Source organism: Vicugna pacos, chromosome 2 (assembly GCF_048564905.1).
Source record: "Vicugna pacos chromosome 2, VicPac4, whole genome shotgun sequence".
In the NCBI taxonomy this organism is placed as follows: Eukaryota; Metazoa; Chordata; class Mammalia; order Artiodactyla; family Camelidae; genus Vicugna; species Vicugna pacos.
The window spans coordinates 51,362,245-51,378,127 of NC_132988.1; the positions used below are offsets into that span (position 1 = coordinate 51,362,245).

The following is a 15,883-nucleotide window of genomic DNA, read 5'->3' on the forward strand; positions in this document are numbered from 1 at the left end:
TGCGCGCTCCGCTTCCGCAGCCCCTCCCCGGAAGCCTTGCGTCACCGGGCGTCGCGGGCGTGGGAAGTGCTTCCTGGAGCACCGAGGAGGTCATAAATCATGTGACGGCAGTTTTTAGAGGAACTTGTCTCAGAAGCTGTCCCTAAAGTGACAGCTCAGAGAACCAGGCAGCCCAGAAACTCAGGTAACTGGAGCTACTCTGCCCGGTATTGAGGCCTGGGCCCGCAGGTGGCTCGCGCGGCGAGATGGAGGAGAGGACGCCCCCCTACTTCGGGCCTAGATCTTGGCGGGTAGAGGGTGGAGTGGGCTGAGGTTAGGCGTCTCGGTTACCCGTCTGGGTACCTAGGAAGGAACTCTGACTCCCTTCGGCCGCCCTGTCCCAGGCCCTAGAGCCGCGGGTCCTTGCCTCACCCTGATAAGAGCTGACGCCGATTATTAGGTTGGGAGTGGGGAGGGCGAGGGCGAGGACGTTTTGAAGGGAGAGTCACCAGGAGTTTCTCTTCCAGGCGTGGAGATTGAACCTGCGGGAGAAAGGGGTTCATCATGGCGGATGTGAGTTAACACCCCCACACCAGAGGAAGGAGAGGGTGGGGAGGTGGATGAGGCTGCTGGGCGGGGAGAGGTAGCACTTCCCAAGTAGAAATTTGCTTAGCTTTAGCGCTCCACTCCAATTAATTATTTTCTTTAGGATCTGGAGTGAGAAACTAACATGAATAATTTGTGGGGTCATGAGTTTCTGCCTGGAATGGGTTTGGAGGACACTAAGGTGCTTGAAGTTGAGGTAATTTTATTTTTCCCACTCTCCAATCCTGCAGACGTAAGAGGGGCACTGCATATTTACCATTTCAATTTCTAAAAGATGATTTGCTCTCTGAGTCTTTTTCCAGTAAGTGTTCGTTATGTCTCTAAATATATAGTAGCAACTTGAGATGATTTATAACTAATGCCTCTTTGGCACAGCAGTACAACCAAAATTCTAAATTTGGGGAAATTAATTAGACTAATTACTAAAAACAGCAGGGAATTAATGCTACTACTAATGTTTAAGTTTGTTTATTCTTTACATGCTGTTATTTTGCTTACATACATGCTAGATAATGCTTTGAAATATTGAACATATACTCATGTCATTTCTACAACAACTTTTATGAGGTAGGCCCTATTATTATTATCCCTGTATTATAGATAAGGATGCTGAGGCACAAAAAGATCAAATGACTCGCCTCAGATTTCACAGATAGTAAGTTGTGGAGATACCAATCGAGGTCGACTGACTCCAGATCCATGCTCTTACCCGCTGCACTAAATGACTAAATGGTCATTCAATGTTCATATGATCTGATTTTTCTTTTTAGATTGCAAGATTATGTGTTTCAACATTTAGCAACTTTTTATGCCTCTGTCACTCCGTTTGAGGGCGTTTCTGTTGTATTTTTGAGGCCTAATTTTCCAGGCATAATCAAATCACTAAATTCTGTTCAGCATCTCCCTTGAAAAGTTTGCTGTAATAAGGGCTGTGGGAGAAATGAAGATGACTAAGGTATAAAGTGTTTTCCATTGCCAAGGTTGAGAATCACTGCAATTATGAATTGAGAGAAGGAGAATAATATGATTACTGGAATTGTGTAGAAATGTATGAGATAGAAGTGGGAGCCCATCATACCAATTGGGAGGCTGGTGCAAGTCACAAATAATAAAATGAACCTAAACTGTAATATCATTTGAAAAGTAGAGGAGGAGATTAGTTCAAAAACGTTTGACTTCATAAGTGATTTTTAAAATGACACATTTGAGGTTAGGGTTAAATATTACTTTATGTTTCAAAGATGAGTACATAGCAAGGATTGGTAGTGCCATGAGTGGAAACAAGAAGAGATTAAGGAAATCTGGATTTCAGATGAGAAATGATGAGTCTTTGACATGTGTGTGTGAGATGAGAGCAGAGGGAAGCTGGTGGTGACAACATGAAATAAACATTCAGGTTTGGAGATTAGTAGGGATTAGAGGGACAGATCAACAGATACCTGATTTACTTACGTAGAACTCATAATTGATGCCTGGATTGTCAATAAAATTCCCCAGACGAGGAAGTGTAATGAGACAAAATCGTCTTGTGTTTTTTTTAGTCCTATGTCCCTTGCTAAACACTTGACATGCATTGTCATTTGTCTTTAGTCATGTGAAACTGAGTTTCAGAGAAGTTAGTCAACTTACCCAGAATCATTAAAGTGGTGTTAGGAAGCCTGTGGACATGGAAAGATACTATGTATTGTGTATTTATGTTTCCACTAGTGGATATGCTAATCACTTTATATGTGTCTTCTTAATAAACTTTAATGACAGTCTTATGATGTAAGTTCTATAATTATCCCTAGTCAACAACTCATGAAACTGAGGCTTAGAGGAAAAGGCTAGTTCACTTGCTGCAAGTCACACAACTAGTAAAAGCATCAAAATCAGAAAGAGAAAGACAAAACACTAGTAAGAATGATTATGAGTGAATACTTAATATACCTGAAATGTGGATAGGACAGTATCTAGAGAACCAGTACAAGGCATATTATTATAATACGATTTTTTATATTCTCTTTCAGGACCTAAAACGATTCCTGTATAAAAAATTACCGAGGTAAAAAGTCACTAATTTGTTGTTAAATTCTGCTTAACACATGTTAATTTTATGTCGTACTTTGTTTCTGTTTATCTTAGATTAATGTATGTACATTATGCTACTATTGAGCACTTTCAGATACCTAACATAATCTTAGGTAAGACAAGTGATGTACTTTGAGTTTACAGATGAATAACGTGAGCCCTAGAAAAGTTACATGACTTGTCTGGGGTTAAACAACTAGTGAATGCCAGAGGGCTAGAACCCAGATTTCTTGCCAAGTACTTCAGAGTTCTTTCATAGCAGTTTACTGGATTATACTTTGAAGTAGTTCAAGTAATTTTAAGGGGAAAATAACCTAAGAACTTGCCTTTATTTTTAATACTGCTTTTAAGACCTTTTACTGAGTCTACATGACCCCAAAATGCTAGACTTAGCAGCTCATACTTGGAAAATTCACAAGGCTTTCTTCTACCTGCACACAGTCCATTAGATGCATCATTTTATAAATTAGGTTCTTATGTTGACAGCGACTTCCTTTTAGATATTTTACTGATTCAAAGGACTTTGTCACTTTAGCTGAATTAAAATTCACATTAGTTTAATGTAAAGTGATACTTGAGAGTTAAGGACATGAAAGAGAGGAGTATGACTTGAGACACCCATTTCACATTCCATAAGAACTGGATACTTTGAATTAATATAGCAGGATATGTAGTGAGGTCCTTTCTTTATTTCTTTTTTTATTTTTTATTCTGTAAATCTATTTGAAATTAAAAAGGTTTTAGATGTCAGTTTCTGTGTATGGCAGGAAAAAACCTTTTAGATTTTTGCCTAAATTGGTTTATGTGGTTTGCCTATAGGCTGTGCCTTTACTCTGATTACAGAGCAGTCAAAATTAATATTATCTTCTGGTTTTGATTTAATCCATATTTTTCTTCTCTACTCAGGAAGAAAACACTATTGAAGTGTTAATTGTTACTATTGATTTTATGTTAATGCAGTACTTAGATCCATTTTTACTGTCTTCCTCCTGGGTGTGGTAAACTGTAAAGCAAGCTGCCAGTTCTGTTCTAATCCTAACGGTGAGCAGTAGCAGCACTCTCAGCTTTGCACAGAAGTGCAAGACCTTAAAAATGACCATTCAGACTGAAACTATCCAAAGCAATAATAATAATCATTGGAAAAAATTATATTTGTTTTGTGGCCTTTAAAAAATGTTGCCAACACATTACAACTTCTCTTATTGTTGGTTATATTTAGGAGAATGGAAACAAATGCTATAACTAATATTTATTTAATACACTATCACTTAAAACATTAGAAACATTGAGAATTAGACTGTTTATTTCTTTGTAAAAATGTGTTAAAGTAGTTTGAACAGTGTCCACTTCTTTTCGTGTCCCTTCAGGTATTTGAAAGGTACATCCTTAAGATAAGGAACAAGCATCTTTGGAGTGCCTGGCAGACTGGCATGTTGCTTTTTAGGTTTGGAAGTCTAGCTTCCAGCATTTTGTCTTTCGTACTTTCAGTGATGGGAAATATCTCTGAGAGTCCCTTGAATGTGAAGTTTCTTGCCAGAGTCACCTCCTGTGGGACATCTTTATCCTTTTCATCACAACCACTTTTCTTATTTATTTCAGTACCTTTGCCTTCATTAAATTGTTCTGGCTGCACATCCAGTACACAGCACCCAGTGGCAGCCTTCCTCAGCCTCCGGTTTCTTCTAGAACTCCAGTTACTTTCTGTTTGAATTTCACTTCCGACATTATCACTTTTTATTTCTTTGCTGAGTTTCATCTTTATTGGCCATTCCCTATTTCAGAATCCCTCTTTTTTTCCTTGTCTCATGGTTTATCACTGGAAGACAAGAAAGTGAAAAAAACACATGCTTTGTTATCTTTGCATAAACTGAATAACAGATGCTCAGTGATCAGTCACTCTGAAAGAAGTGATGTGACTGGTTACTGATCACAATGTGCATTTGTTATTGACAAAGTTATTTACATACCGAATGGTGAACTGAAGAGTTAGCTAAGCTTTTCCTTCATTCAGTTGTTCAGTTAATACACCACATTAACTGAGACTTGACCCAAACTGTGCGGGTTGAGGGGTGGTATTATTTAACTAAACTGTGGTAACTAGAAGGTGTCTACAGTGGAACTATACTTATCTATGCTTATCTGTATTTACCTTATTGGAGGCTTAGCGTATTGAAATGTTGGTAAAATTGTCCTGGGGAGGGGGAGGGATACCACACTGGTGACAAAGTATAGAAACAGAAGCATAATTGATACATGTAAAAACGGTATTTGTAAAAACAATGAAAATCTTTCCATAATGGAAGGAAGGGGATTAGTACATTTTTTTCCCATAATTACTAAGGCCAGTTTAATTCATTTTCATGATCATTTTTTGAAAGTAGGCTTAATACATCCAAGAGGTAAAAGAATGAATGAATAAATCATAATATTGTGAACACTTATAAAGAAAAGTCATAAAATATACACTTCGATTTATTGCTAGATGTATATAAAGTTAAGGGATTGGGATACAAGCAGCCTGACTTCAGAGTTGTGGGTCCATGCTTTTTCTTTTCTTAAGAATAATTTTTTAAAATTGAAATATAATTGATGTACAATGTTGTGTAAGTTAAAGGTGTACAATATAGTGACTTACAATTTTTAAAGGTTTTACTCGTTTTATAGTTATTATAAAATATAGTCTATAGTCCCTGCATTATACAATATATCTTTGTAGCTTATTTTATACGTAATAGTTTGTAGCTCTTAATCACCTACCTCTATCTTGTGGGTCCATGCTTTTGTTACTGCCATGACTTTGAAAAAAACCAAGTCAGAGAACTACATGTGAATGGAATGTGCTTTTGTTCATTTTTTAATTCTGTGTTGGATAGAGTTCTTTAATTTGTATTTTAAAATCTAGTTGTGACCCAAAGCAGTCTCAAGCTTTAATAATCACAATTTTTTTGTGTTTTAAAATAACCAAATGTTTCATCATTGTATGAGTAAAACTAAGTATGAGGTCCTTGATTACTAATGTAACATTTGCTTTTTGGGGATGAAAATGTTTGTTTTGGTAAGCCTAAGATTTAGATTTCTACAGGATATTTCATAAAATTTAATTTATTCCTTCTAAAAGTGTAGTGTACCTATTAATACATCATAGTTCTTTTCAATTATTAGTAAAATGTATACATATTTTTCTTTGTTCACTCTGTGTAGAATTGGAAACACCTTTTTTATTTGTGACCTGATTTCTTTAAATGGGTCCTTTATGAGTCATTTTTCTGCTTTGTTGAACTTTTATCTCTGAATTTGAAATCCATTAAAAAGAAAATCCTTTTATTTCTTCCTGTTTTGGTGTATTAATTGGCCTTTAAATTAGTTACCATGAAAATAAGAAAAAATGATGGTACACGTATTTCTAAACATTTTTGTAATACTCTTTACCTGTTTTTCAGTTGGCTTATTTTTTGAGTAGGCAATATATTTATAAAGCTCAAGATTTGAAAGTTAACTGAAGGACATAGAGTGAGAAGCTTTCTCTACCTGCCCTCCACCCTTACAGTGCCGTCTCCAAGGCACCCATCGTTACCTTCAGAGATGGTTTATGCACCTACAAGCAAACGTATACTAGGACACATATTTGCACACATATGCATATATCTTAGTTAGTTCGGGCTGCTATAACAAAGTACCATAGGCTGGATTTCTTATAAACAACAGAAATTTATTTCTCACAGTTCTGGAGTCCAGAAGTCTGAGATCAGGGTGCCAGCATGGTCAGGTTATTGTGAGGACCCTCTTCCCGGGTTGCAGATTACTGACCTCTCAAATCCTCACACAGTGGAAAGAGGGCTAGCTCTCTGGCCTCTGATAAAGCTACTAATCCCATTCTTGAAGGCTTCACCCTGATAACCTAGTTGCCTCCCAAAGGCCCCACCTTCAAATAACAGCACCCTGGGATTAGGGTTTCAACGTATGAATTCTGGGGGTGATGGCAAACGTTCATTCCATTGCAACATATAAACTCACATGTCTACACGTTATTTTGTAAGTTGTTTCTTATATACACTATTCAAAATGTGTATTTTTTCACTTAACAGTGTAACTTTGAGGGCAGTCCCTCTCAGTACATGAAAAGCTCTTAGTGGTTGCAGAATATTCCATTGTATATGTGTGTCATAACTTATTTAATTTGTCCTTATTGGTAGACAGTTAGGTTTCCAATTTTTTCCAACTTCAAGCAGTGTTACTGCTGATAGCTGCACAACATTATTTGCATATGTACGAGTATCTGTTGGATATTTTCATATAGCCTCGTTTTTAACTTTGTTTTTATGTATTGATTTTATAGTATATGTTTTAATCCATAGTTTCAAGATTGAATAATAGAAAATAATGCCAGTAAATATTTATACACAATTTTTTCATCATTCTTCTTTTAAATGTGAGGGAAATAAATGGTTTTGTTTGTAACATTTTCTACTTGAATTTTAATCACACTTCTCTGGCTTTAAAATTTTTGACAATGAGATATTTTAAAAATTTAATTTCAGTATCTGCACATTAAATTAGTATTAAAATTCCTCATTCCTAAATTGAAAAATTAAGGTTAACACACTAAGGAGTGGATAATTCTAATATATAATAGGACATTAAACGTATTTCTGAGTTGCAGTCTACCTATATTATAAGATACAGGCATATCTCAGAGATACTGTGGATTTGGTTCCAAACCACCACAATAAAGCAAATATTGTAATAAAGTTAGTCACAAATTTTTCTGGTGTCCCAGTGCACATAGAAGTTATGTTTATACCACACTGTAGTCTGTTATGTGTGTGGTAGTATTTTACTAAAAAAAAAAAAAAACAGTGTACATAACTTAAATAAAAAATACCCTGTTGCCAAAAAACCACTAACCATCATCTGAGCCTTCAGCGAGTCATAATGTTTGTGCTGGTGGAGGATCTTGCCTTGATATTGATGGCTACTGACTGATCTGGGTGGTAGTTGCTGAAGGTTGGAGTGGCTGTGACAGTTTCTTAAAATAAGACAACAATGAGGCTTACCGCGTTAATTGACTCTTCTTTCACAAACACTTTCTTTGAAGCATGCAGTACTGTTTGACAGCATTTTACCCACAGTAGAACTTCTTTCAAAATTGGAGTCAGTCTTCTCGTACCCTGCCACTGCTTTATCAACTAAGTTTTTTCAAATTCTTTGCTGTCATTTCAGCAGTCTTTACAGTATCTTCACCAGGAGTAGATGCCATCTCAGGAAACCACTTTCTTTGCTCATCCATAAAAAGCAGCTGCTCATCCATTAAAATTTTATCACGAGATTGCAGCAGTTCAGTCACATCTTCAGGCTCCACTCTCTTGCTGTTTCACAATGTCTGACTTAACTTCTTCCCCTGAAGTCTGCAACCCCTCAGAGTCCTCCGTTAGGATTGGAATCAGCTTCTTCCAAACTCCTGTGAATGTTGATATTTTGATATCTTCCCAAGAATCATGAATGTTCTTAATTGCATCTAAAATGGTGAATCCTTTCCAGAAGGTTTTCAGTTTACTTTGCCTGAATCTATCAGAGGAATCACTGTCTATGGCAGCTGTGTAGCCTTATGGATTGTATTTCTTAATTAATAAGACTCAAAAGTCGAAAGTACTCCATGATCCATGGGCTGCAGAATGGATGTTGTGTTAGCATGAAAACAAAGTGACTCTTGTACGTCTCCATCAGTGCTTGGGTGACCAGGTGCATTGTCAATGAACAGTCATATTTTGAAAGGAATCTTTTTTTCTGAGCGGTAGATCTCAACAATGTGGTAACATACTCAGTAAACCATGTTGTGAACAGATGTGCTGTCATCCAGGCTTTGCTGTTCCATTTATAGAGTATAAGCAGATTAGATGCAGCTTAATTCCTAAGGGCCCTAGGATTTTCAGAATGGTAAATCAATATTGGCTTCAACTTAAAGTCACCAGGTGCCTTTGCCCCTAACAAGAGAGTCAGCCTGTCTTGTGAAGCTTTGAAGCCAGGCATTGACTTCTCCTCTCTAGCTATGAAAGTCCTAGAGGCATCTTCTTCCAATAAAAGGCTGTTTCATCTACATTGAAAGTCTGATGTTAGTGCAGCCACCTGCATTAGTTACGTTAATTAGATCTTTTGGATAAGCTGCTGCAGCCTCTACATCTACTTGCTGCTTCCTCTTGTACTTTTATATTACGGGGATGCCTTCTTTCCTTAAACCTTATGGATCAACCTCTGCTGGTTTCAGATTTTTCTTCTGCAGGTCCCTCACCTCTCTCAGCCTTCATAGGATTGAACAGAGTTAGAGCCTTGCTCTGGATTAGGCTTTAACTCCAGGGAACGTTGTGGCTGGCTTGATCTTCTAACCAGACCACTACAACTTTCTGCATAGCAGCAATAAGGCTGTTTTGCTTTCTGATCATTCCTGTATTCACTGGAGGAGCAGTTTTTTGCTTTTTGGTTTTTTTCTTAAGAACTTTAAATTCACAGCTTGACTGGCACAGGAGGCCTCGCTTTTGGCCTGTCTCAGCTTTTAACATGCTTCCTCACTGAGCTTAATCATTTCTAGCTCTTGACTTAGAATGAGAGATGTGCGACTCTTCTTTCACTTGAAAACTTAGAGGCCACTGTGGGGTTACTAACTGGCCTAATTTCAGTCTTACTGGGTCTCAGGGAATAGGAAGGCATGAGGAGAGGGAGATGAGAGAATTGCCAGTCACTGGAGTCGTCAGAACACACAGCTTTATCAATTAAGTTCACCATCCTGTGTGGGCACAGTTTGTGGCACCCTGAAATAATTAACAATAGTAACATGAGAGACCACGTATCACAGGTCACCATAGCAAATATGGTAGTAGTGAAACAGTTTGAAATATGGCGAGAATTATCAAAATGTGACACAGAGGCAGGAAGTGAGCAAATGCTGTTGGAAAAGTGCCCATAGACTTGCTCCACGCAGGGTAGTAAAAAGCTCAGTAAAATGAAGCACAGTAAAATGAGGGATGCCTGTAGTTAATAAGGCCATAGGTTTTGTGTAAATTATGAAAATTTGAGAATGTTTCTCCATTATAACATGTAACACTTTTTGTACTCTAGGGATTCTCGCTAATAATTTAGTATTTAAACTGCAAAGATAAATTGTGTCATTATCAGTGTACACAAATGACAACACTGATGTTAATAGTTTTGATAGTTAATAGTTACATAGTTTGATAGTTACATAGTTAATAGTTAACTATGTAAAATCCAGCCTCTATTTTACATGCAGTATTTTATAAAATTTCACAGTAGCCAAGTAAGTACAATTATCCTCATTTTCATATTGTTGACTAAGACTTGGAGAGGCTTTGTAACTGACACAAGGTAGCATAAATAGTACGTGCCAGAGCTTGTACTGGCACCCAGGATTTTCTGACTTCAGAGCTGAAGTCTTGACTGTTCTGCTTGCTTCGTGTGTAGGCAGGGCTGAAAGGATTGCTGCTTGACCTCCATTCTTCCTACCCTGTTCCCTCAGCCTGCATCCATCTTTCTGCCCCTCTCTTCTTGGCACCATAGCATCTGAGCTGAGATATCACTTCCTCAGGGAAGCCTTCCCCGACCCACCTGTCTAAACAGCCCCCCCTTTTATCAGGCCCTCATATCCCCTCATGGCTCTTAATGGCATTTCCCACAGATGTGGTTTGTGTGAGGTTATTTGACTGATAACTGCTCCCCTTTTAGATTGTAAGTTTTGTGAAGACAGCAGCTGTGTCTGTTTTTGCTTGTTATGGTGGAAGAATTTTGGCAAACCCATTATAGGAGCTTGTATCAGTAATTGAGTTCTCTTGATTTTTCAGAAATATACATGAAAATTACCATTATGACTTTGAGGTACATGTTTTGAGAAAATGTTTTATAATATTTTAATCTTTTTTTCTAGTGTTGAAGGGCTCCATGCTATTGTTGTGTCAGATAGAGATGGAGTGCCTGTCATTAAAGGTAAAACGGAGCAGTTATCCGCCAGTGTCATGTTTGCTTTTGAGTGAAAATGTATTTATATCTGAGTAGAATAGAAGGCAACCATAGAACCCATTTCAGTACATTCAGGAGATGTTCTTAGTTTGGGAGGAAATTTTGCTGTAAGTTGAAGGCTGGGTTGAAATCTTAAATAACTTATATATCAAACGTATCATGATATCGTCCACAGTTTAAGTATGGGTTTATCATAGGCCCTGTTTCCCATTAAAAACATTTTATGAACATTGTAAAATGACTATAACTCAATAAAAAAAATGTTAAAAACAAAAAACATTTTATGGTATAAGATAAACTATTAATAGATCTAAGTGATGAGAGTGAGCATATATGCAGCTAGATATTATACACACAGACTCCGCCTAATATATATATATGTATTTATCAACATTACTAATAGTTTTAGGATTTAGGATAAGCATTCATACATTTGAATCAACATAAGTTTATTGTGTTGTTTGCTCTTCCCTTATTTTCTGCTTCCTTATTGGAAATAAGGTTTTTTTTAAACTTTTAACTTCACAATGCTTTAGTTAACCTGAATCTAACAAGAATTTTTGCCTAAAAAATTTCTTGTTAACCTTTAAAAAAAAAAGGTTTCTGCCTGAGTTTTAGCTTTTTATTTAAAGCATATATGCTGTCACAGAAAGATTATATAATGTTCTGCATATTTTATTTGCAATTTATTTTCCACCTGGGGTTACCATATATGTCAGATAATTTCAGATTTCAGAATTGAAAGAAAGTTTAGAAGTCACCTAATTTAGTTCTTTCATTTTGTAAATGAAAATGATCAAGTGCAAAGAGTGCATTTTCAGTCCAGAGTTGCATATGCGTCAGTGACAAAATAATTATAGAACCTGTTATCTCCTGATGTGTGGTCCAGTGGGCTCTCTAATCCAACATGAGACGTAGGTGGCCATGGACAGGTCACTCACCTTTTCTTGGTTCTGTAACGAGGACTTGGAACAAAATAATCTCAGAGATTTTCCAGCTGCAATGTTCTTTCTGGGGATCTGTGTTAAAGCCTTAAGCTGTGCACTTATTGGTACAATTAACTCCACTTAGAGCTTTTAGTGAGTGAAAGAAACTTAAAACAGATATTTCTGTGGATTTTAGAAGAGCAAAAAGGTTTTTGAAGCTCTTTTCGTTATTCTAGCTTTGTTCTCAGTTAACCAGAATTTCAGTTTATTAATTGTACTGATAATCATAATCTGTGTTCTAAGAGAGAGATTAAGAAAATAGAAACATTTAGTATTCTTTTGAAAATTAAAAAGAAAATAATGAGAATCAGCATTTCTTCCCTTAGTTATGATCACCTGATTTCTGACTGAGTGGTTTTTCCCACCTAACTTGATGAGACCCAATTAGTAATACGATTTTCAATATTGTTAAGCATAACCCTTGTGCTCGATTTTTTTTACAGATTTATGTTTTTTTTTAAAGTGCTGTAAACATTTTCCCTACCAAATCTGCATAATTTTTACTTGAATCACTTATATTTACAGTGGCCAATGATAATGCCCCAGAGCATGCTTTGAGACCTGGTTTCTTGTCCACTTTTGCCCTGGCAACAGACCAAGGGAGCAAACTTGGACTTTCAAAAAATAAAAGTATCATCTGTTACTATAACACATACCAGGTAAGTTCATAATTGCCGAGTGGTTCACTGATGATTTCAGCTATCATTGTTATGTCTTCTGTATAAAAGAGCTTATTTTGTAATTCTAAATTTTAGTGTTCAAGTGGTGGAATTTTTAAATCTTAGCCTTCAAATTGGTTGTTAACCTATAGTAATTTTTTTTCACATTTTACATCAAGAATCAATTAATATGGACAATTAAGATAAAGAGGTGTAATAGTAAAGTGTTACCCTAAAAAGGTTATGTCAGGTCACTGTTACCTCCAGTAGATGGTGCCCTTAGCTTAACAACTGATTTCTCAACTGACACACGTTTTTAATGGTTGTTGTGGCATACAGACTTTCTCTTGAAAGTCAAATGGTAAGTTATTCAACTTTGTTATTGCTACTGATTCCTTCAGTTGGCCTTAAATATACATATAAAGTAAGTGAGGTTATTATTTGTGAGAAAGAAATTAGTTGCTACATATCTCTTGATCTATCTGGATATTCTTCTTTAAAATGAATGACTAGCTTCTGCTTTAGAGCAATGTTTCCCAGAGTATAAGTTATGTACTACTGATGATGCATAAGGGACATTTTTTATTTTAAAAGTTATATATTTTATGCGTGTTAGGCAAAAGATAATCAGCCCACCTGACCTTTCATTTAACCAATAAAGGTTAGGTTGAAGCTAAGTTTTAGAAAGATGGTTGATTCAAAGTTAATTTAAATTTAAATTAATTTAAATTGTAGTGGTACACAGGAGGCAAAAAAGCATGACATTATAACCACGTGAATGACTGAGAAGTACTGCCTTTAGCTATTTAATTATCAAATATTTATTGAGCCCCTATTATGTAATTGACACTCTGCAGGGCTTTAGAAGATAGAAAGATGAAGACTCAGCCCTACCTTAAAAACTTTCCAGGCTAAGTGTATTAATGTCTCTAAGAGATAATCAAAAGTCTATTTTATGGAAAAACTTATTTTCAGGTCTTTTATGTTTCATGGTGTAATATACCATGTGAGACTAGTATCTTATACATCAACCATTTAAAGTTTTTTGAAAGATCAGGACATTTCATTTAAATTATCCTATTTCCTATATAACATAACATAATAAGAGATCTTACTCTCTTTTTAGGTGGTTCAGTTCAATCGTTTACCTTTGGTGGTGAGTTTCATTGCCAGCAGCAATGCCAATACAGGTGTGTTTCAATTACCTTAAATATAATTTTTAATTCTTTATAATGCCATATCTGAATAGTCTGATATGATAGGAATGGGAAGTTTAGAGTAAGAAAACCTGAACTCATGGCCCAGCTATGCCATCTATTCCTTGATTTCTGAAAGTGTAATTTCCCTGAATTCTGTTTTCCATATCTGCGTGATGGAGATAATATCTGCTTTCTCCATCTTATGGGATTATTTTTTAGTTCAAATGAGACAGTGTATAGGTCAGTGATTGTTTAAGGTAGAAAGGAAAATTAAATTATCTTCATTTCTTGAATGTGGTATCTTTGTAACATTATAGCAGTTTAAGAAAACAAAAAGAGAATAGAAAAGATAACCAAGCAAAACACATAAAAATAATCAAGGATGAGTTCAATCACGTATAGACTAGAATTTTTAAAATCTTGAACCGTAGTGGGCAAGATGAATCTGATTGAGAATTTAAAGATGAGTAGGATAAACATATTTGTATTTTTGAGAGTTGAGGAATTTGAGGACACCAGGAAGCTGTACTTTCTAAGGATAGTAGGATCTCACCATACCTAGTAACCTTCTCTGCTTATGTATGTGTAAAATAATGACAGTATTCAATTGAATTGTAGTTTGTTTTGTTTTGTTTAGTTTTGAACTCTCTTTTGGTTAAAGTGGAATTTTTTAAGATTTGTCTCCTTCAGATTTAACTGCTGTTTAGAACTGTCATACATTCCTCTTCTGTTTTTTGATTTCCAAAGCCAGTTCTGTTTCTAGGTGTGTCACTGAAGCCTATCTTTAGATCCTCATCCTTAAAATGAGAGGTTTAGATTTGATGGTCTGCTAGGTCTCTTCCATTACTAAATGTTTTGAAGCTGTCAAATACTATATATGAAAACAGTTTGTAAATTGCATAGGATAGTTATGTCAAAATTTTAAGTATATTAAACCTCAGTTGTGATCAAACACTATCGCATTATAAAGTCATCTGCTGTTACAAATTATGATAATGTGCAGAGTTATATCTCTATTACTTAGAACAGTTCCTTGAGAACCCCAGCTGCTTTTAATGCTCTGTGAGATGGTGGAAGATCTTTGAGCATAGAACAAGCAGTATTTAAAATATCTAGCCTTCTACTCTGGTAAACTAAGGAGAAGCTAGATATGCAAATTTCCAGACTAGCTTGTGTCTTTTCAAACATGGAAGTGTATGTTTTATACTCCTACCAAGTGTCTTTAACATTTTTTTTTCTTTTGAAATACGCTTATGCCTTAGCTTTATTTAATTTATTATAATAAATACCTGATTATTCCTTTACTATCTACCTATCTTTTGATAAAGTTGATTAAAATTGGCTCAGGAAAAAAGTGTACCTTTTTTAGTAAAAATCATGTATATTATTCCTGAATTAGATTTTAAATAATAAGGTATAAATTAACATTTTCCTTTCAAAACTAGCAAAATTATAGCATATATAGAATTCATTTTATATCTTCTAATGAATATAAATATTTTCATTTATTTAGTAATAGATGATGAAAATAAACTTCATAATGAATACAGATTTTTTTGGTTACTTTATTTAGAATTACAATATTTTCTTTTAGTTATGGGGAAAAAACTATGTCTCATCCACTTTTCAGTAACTAATTTTTCTAATATTCAAAATTTTTATCTCTTTGTTTTAGGACTAATTGTCAGCCTAGAAAAGGAACTTGCTCCATTATTTGAAGAATTGAGACAAGTTGTGGAAGTTTCTTAATCTGGCAGTGGTTTCAAGGTGTATCTTATCTTCATTACAACAGACACAGTATCAATCCAGCAATCTTTACACCGCAACAATACCTGCGTCCATGTGCTCGAGAAAGGGCCCCCTTTGCCAGCTTACACTGAAGACAGAGCCTATAGATAGACTTTATGGACAGATTGATTGTTATCTTTTCTTGTGTAGAGTCTTTTCTTAGTGAGATCTGGGGATACCACAGAAGCTGTTCACTCTATCCCAGCTCCCATGGAGTTAGTCCAGTCACCAAATATGCATGAGAGTCTATTCGGTGGGTCAGAATCAAAATGGTACTTTGATCCACTTGAGCCGTGAGGTGCTCCCTGTTGTACAGTACGCCAGGCCTGCAGAGTGCAGCAGACTTTTTATTGTGAATAATGAGTACATATTTTTCTTCATATTGTTTTCTCTGCATTGAGTGTGAGGAAGATAAAACGGCTTAGTAAAAGTAATAAAACCAGTACAATCACTAACTTTCCTTTGTGTATATTGTTTTGCAGTATAGGCGAGTAGTGCTGATTGATTCGCTTCTTCTCAGAGGGTGCTGCTCTTTAATGGAAATGAAGATGATAGCTAATGGTTTTTTCTT

General features: G+C 35.8%; 1 protein-coding gene across 3 annotated transcripts; it reads left to right on the forward strand.

Moving 5' to 3' along the window:
* The first annotated feature begins 30 nt into the window (after positions 1-30).
* LAMTOR3 (late endosomal/lysosomal adaptor, MAPK and MTOR activator 3) lies at positions 31-15,767 on the forward strand. 3 transcript variants are annotated; one of them, XM_072940031.1, is made up of 8 exons: positions 46-184; positions 507-552; positions 689-781; positions 2,595-2,629; positions 10,589-10,647; positions 12,192-12,325; positions 13,452-13,515; positions 15,200-15,767. In XM_072940031.1, exons 3-8 carry the CDS (start codon positions 710-712, stop codon positions 15,271-15,273), a joined length of 438 nt encoding a protein of 145 aa, XP_072796132.1. In that variant the 5' UTR covers positions 46-184; positions 507-552; positions 689-709; the 3' UTR covers positions 15,274-15,767. The 3 variants fall into 3 exon arrangements, with proteins under 3 accessions (XP_006208991.1, XP_072796132.1, XP_072796136.1); XM_072940035.1 differs by lacking the exon at positions 689-781 and adding an exon at positions 816-886; XM_006208929.4 differs by lacking the exon at positions 689-781 and having other exon boundaries at positions 31-184.
* The last annotated feature ends 116 nt before the right edge of the window (positions 15,768-15,883 follow it).

What these genes read in the sequence shown, in the direction of transcription:
- LAMTOR3 (XM_072940031.1), top strand. Translation starts at nt 710, where the DNA reads ATGAATAATTTGTGGGGTCATGAGTTTCTGCCTGGAATGGGTTTGGAG. An exon ending in CTGTATAAAAAATTACCGAG is followed by an intron (nt 2,630 to 10,588) that starts GTAAAAAGTCAC and finishes CTTTTTTTCTAG; the next exon opens with TGTTGAAGGGCTCCATGCTA. An exon ending in GTTACTATAACACATACCAG is followed by an intron (nt 12,326 to 13,451) that starts GTAAGTTCATAA and finishes CTCTCTTTTTAG; the next exon opens with GTGGTTCAGTTCAATCGTTT.